The 4,339-nt window shown below is 37.3% G+C and overlaps 1 protein-coding gene across 1 annotated transcript in view; it reads right to left on the bottom strand.

The window, feature by feature from the left end:
- USP6NL (USP6 N-terminal like) overlaps nt 1–3,790 on the bottom strand; it is a 177,477-nt gene extending 173,687 nt beyond the window's left edge. Inside the window, exon 1 of the mRNA XM_012642178.1 lies at nt 3,735–3,790. Coding sequence (XP_012497632.1) covers nt 3,735–3,738 — 4 coding nt within the window. The 5' untranslated portion in view covers nt 3,739–3,790. The remainder of the gene's footprint in view (nt 1–3,734) is intronic.
- Between the last annotated feature and the right edge of the window lie 549 nt (nt 3,791–4,339).

A 4,339-nucleotide genomic window follows, 5' to 3' on the forward strand; every position in this document is an offset into this window, starting at 1 on the left:
CAATAAAGCTAACAATCCACAATGAAATGCACATCATAACAGCATCATAGAATGCATTTTCCACAAAATAAATATTCAGCCTCAGAATTTGACAGAATGTATATCAGGCAGAATAAAAGCTGAAAAGCATCACAAAGCATTTAACAAATTCTCCAGGCCTTACAGTTGTGTAGGGGGCATTCTAACCACTGTGCCCAGAGTGCAGGGTGTGTGGAGACACCAACCCCTCGGCTGCCAGGGCAGCTGGGCACGTGTGGCAGCCTGGCCTGAGATCTCGGAGCCAATTGCCTCCAAACCCCAAACGGCTTTATCTGTTTATCCCACGTGCTGTACAACTCTTACCATGTTCTAGTGTTTCATGACATGGCAATGGTTGAGAAATACTGCATAGATAAATCCATCCAGATATAATCTTTCTTTTAATCTCCAGAGAAGTATTGAAAACAAATGTTAGTTAACCCATCATTCTCACCCAAATCTAAATTTGGAAATCCCACCTTAACTTTAATGACATATATTCCTATTTTTTAACCTGTACCATGCTTCCAGAATTTTTTTTTTTCAAAAACAGGAACTCTGATATACTCAGGTCTCACTTTTTGGAAGACTTACAAACCCCTAGAAATTGCAGCACAAGGTAAATCGCTGTAATATTCCCTAACCTCTCATTATAGTTGTCTACTCAACAATTTGTTTTGCTAGAGAAAACCATCAAATTGGCAAGAAAAAGAAATGTAACTGAGTCTAAAGCAAAGGAAGCTTGAAAAGAAGTGAAAACTAAGAACAAAGCTAGAAAAGGCAAATACTGCCTGTGTAACCAATTTTTTAAATTTACATCTAATGAAAACCTGTATTTGTCAGAGTAACTTTCCAGAACGAATCTTATTAAGTTGCTCCCCTCACTGAAATCCTCTGATAACTCCGTAAGCCCTACAGGATCACGTGTAAATGACCCGGACCCTGATTTCACCTCCAGCTCTACCATCTCCCTCCCCATCGCTGGACTCCTTAGACACACGTGCAGGGAGTGACACCCTCACGCCTTTCTCACATTCCATGTGCCACCTACCTGGAATGCTTTTATCCTGAGCCACACTCTACACAAACACACACTCTTCTCATGCGAACGGCTCAAATTTCACCTAAAAGTAATATCTGGAATAGCTACCACACACTAAGGACGTAACTTAGGAACACCCAAAGCTGTGCAATATTTATTTAGCACCAATTAAGGGCCAGGAACAGTGTTTGGCACTCAGAATAAAAGGGTCCTTGCCATCAAGGAGCATGCAGATTAGAGAAAGCCACAAGCAAATAAACAGATGATCTGAATACAGTTGGGTGGGTCCTAGAATGGGGTAGGCAGAGTACTGTGGAGAAGGAGCACATGGGGCTCACCTCGCAAGTGAAGTGTCACGTGGGTGACAGAGAGCAGCTCTAGGAACTAGGAAACTAAGCAGAAATTGATTTTTAAAAAAGAACCTTAAATGTGATAAGGAGTTTGGACTTTATTCTAATACCAGTGGTTAGACCCCCAAGAACATTGTTCATTCTTTACAGCTCCCCCTTCTCACAACAAACACATAGAAATGACAAAAACAAATCTCTAAAGTGACACAGCTATGCCCCAAAGCACGTTAAACATCTCTATGGATCAGAAATCTAACAGGAACACAAAGTGTGAACCAAGCTGAAGCCACAATGTCAGCTGGACTCGGGGCCTCGGAGCAGGAAAAAGCAACAGGAAGTTTCATCCTATGGGGTAACTGCAAATAAAAGTGACCCCTATGAAGCAGGGTCAGTAGCCAGGCTCTCTGCTTAAAACCAGAGACTGGGCGGCACTCTTCCTTGATTATGAGACTAGACTGGAAAGGTTTCTGCTAACTGTGCTGAGGCTACAGCTTATAGGAAGTTGCTGACCTAATGCCAGCTGACTCAGTGACTGAATCTGTGATGTCCCCAGCGTCACCATGGGGCAAGGCCTCTGATCCACTAACACAGACCTGATTCTGATCTGGGAATGCCAAAGCCAGGCAGAGACAACTACAAATCTGCTAGACCAGCAGGGGGAAAAAATTACAAAAAGAAACAGAAAGGGAGACATAGGACAAAGAAAAAAAAAACTTTCATCGGAATATGCATGCAAAATTATAAAACATGACGAAAACACCGCCAACATCAACAACCACAACATAAATTCACTGCAGACAAAATTATAAAATTATCAAACGATCTGAAAAAGACTTTAAAGTAAGCATGTAAAAGATTCACAAAGAGATAAAGGAATAACAAAAGAGCAAAATAATTGTTTTAGGCAGAAATGAAAAAGAATTAGTGGATATAAGGAACCAATTAAAAATCTTGCAAATAAAATATAACCATTGTAACATAAAAACACAAAATGCTATGTGGTTCAGATACTATTATCTGCCTAACAAGCCATTCCTCCCCCTGCCTTCATCCTCACAGTACTCTGATGTTTTTTAGGGACAGCAGTATACAAGACACTGTGTCAAACACTGAGATTCAAAAACAAAGACACAGGGTACCTGTCCTTTAAAAAATTCGTCTCTGTAACAGTGATGCTAACAGAACCCTAAAATTACAAAGTAGAAGAAAATTTAGTTAATTTTTCAGAAATGTAAGCATTTTTTAAGTTAAAATGCTTGCCATTTCTCTTTTAATTTTCATGAACTTATTATCATCTTGAGTTAGGACTTTACATTAAATATTCTCACAAAATTTCGTATGAATGGAGTTGAAATAACAAAAGCTGTTTCTTTATCTGTATTTGAATTCACCCAGCAACTATCCTTGTTTATTCCAAGTACACCACTGAAAAGTCTAAAATCAAAGACCATTTCTTACAATATTATTCTTAGTAGAAAGCACTCAAAGGTTTCACAATAACAACAGCTTCATTTTCATTTATCAACTGTCTAGTTATTTGAATCGATGATGAGAAAGCTGCCTTATTTCATATTATGGTAAATATATCAATATGAATACGTTAAAAAAAATTAAACTCTCTAACATTATCTCCCAGTACGGAAATGCTCACTCTATCCACAGTCAGAAAATCTGTACTTCAAAACTTCCACAGGATCCCAGTTAGGGGAAAATCTCGATTTCTTCCTCACCCTCTAAAAAAGAAACACAAAATAGTAAAATCCAGTTCTCTTTTTCACAAGCAGAAGTGGATAGGAAGAGAAAATATTACATATACTATCCCCTCATGACTGAGAAGAAAAAATCTATATCAAATTTGCTTAAGTCCAGGATAGCCTTGGTTCTTTGTTCCATCAAAGACATTGATGGAGAGATTGGGGTTTTCTCCTTAAATATAATACTAACCCATGTTACCCAATGATTTAATTTCACACAATAAAACCTCTGCTAATTATGATCAACTGCAACGTCCCCCATTCATACTTCTAGAGTCGTTTTCCAATGGCTAGTCAACAGAAAATTTTAGGTACTAGAACTAAATCGGCCGAGGAGCTAATGACCCAGATTTCCTCATCACATGTACTTCTTAGAACGAATCAAACATCGAAGAGTATCTCCTTGTTTTAATACACACAAGTGCACAGTACTGGGTGGAAACAGATTATTCAATCTCTGAAGAAGTAACATAATCCCAATTTTCCCAAAAAACATATTTTTCCTTTTTTTAAATACAATACTGTAAATGTTCCTGAGGCGGCTGAAATGAAACAAAGAAGCACACTTACTCATGACTGGAAATGTCTCTGTATGTTGTCCCAATCAGATACTAAACCAAAATCTGCTGTCCAAGTTTTCTCAGAGGAATACATGTCCTAGTCAGGAAACAAAGAGAAAGAAATAGTATTTTCTAAAAGTCAATATTTAAAATAAAGTTCTCTAAAAGGAAATGAAGAAAATCATTTTGTTTCAAAAATTTTCCATTCCCAGAAGAACCCTTGTCATCATCTACTGAATATAAAAGATTACCAATCTTTAGAATATCATGACTTAATTCACATTTTCCTTTCTCTGAAACAAGTTACTTTTAAAAAGTAAATAATATCTATAAAGTAATTACTGCACAGAAACTTAACAGGTGTCCTTTGTTTAGTACTAAAAACTTACTCCTTCCCAAGTCCCAGCTAAATAAATCAAAGAAAGAGAGCACTCTGTCTAGAGTAAACACAGCACACAGCACACCTGCTATGTCTATTTTGGTTGCATATAAATGATTTATATAAGCCATCAAATAAAGATCACTGAAGTTATTGCTATAGGCTTTCTCTAATAATGAACATTTTCCTCATTAGAGAAGTAATGTGGGTTCATTATTAAAACAAAGTAAAAGAAA

Source organism: Propithecus coquereli, unplaced genomic scaffold, assembly GCF_000956105.1.
Source record: "Propithecus coquereli isolate 6110/MARCELLA unplaced genomic scaffold, Pcoq_1.0 Scaffold177, whole genome shotgun sequence".
NCBI lineage: Eukaryota > Metazoa > Chordata > Mammalia > Primates > Indriidae > Propithecus > Propithecus coquereli.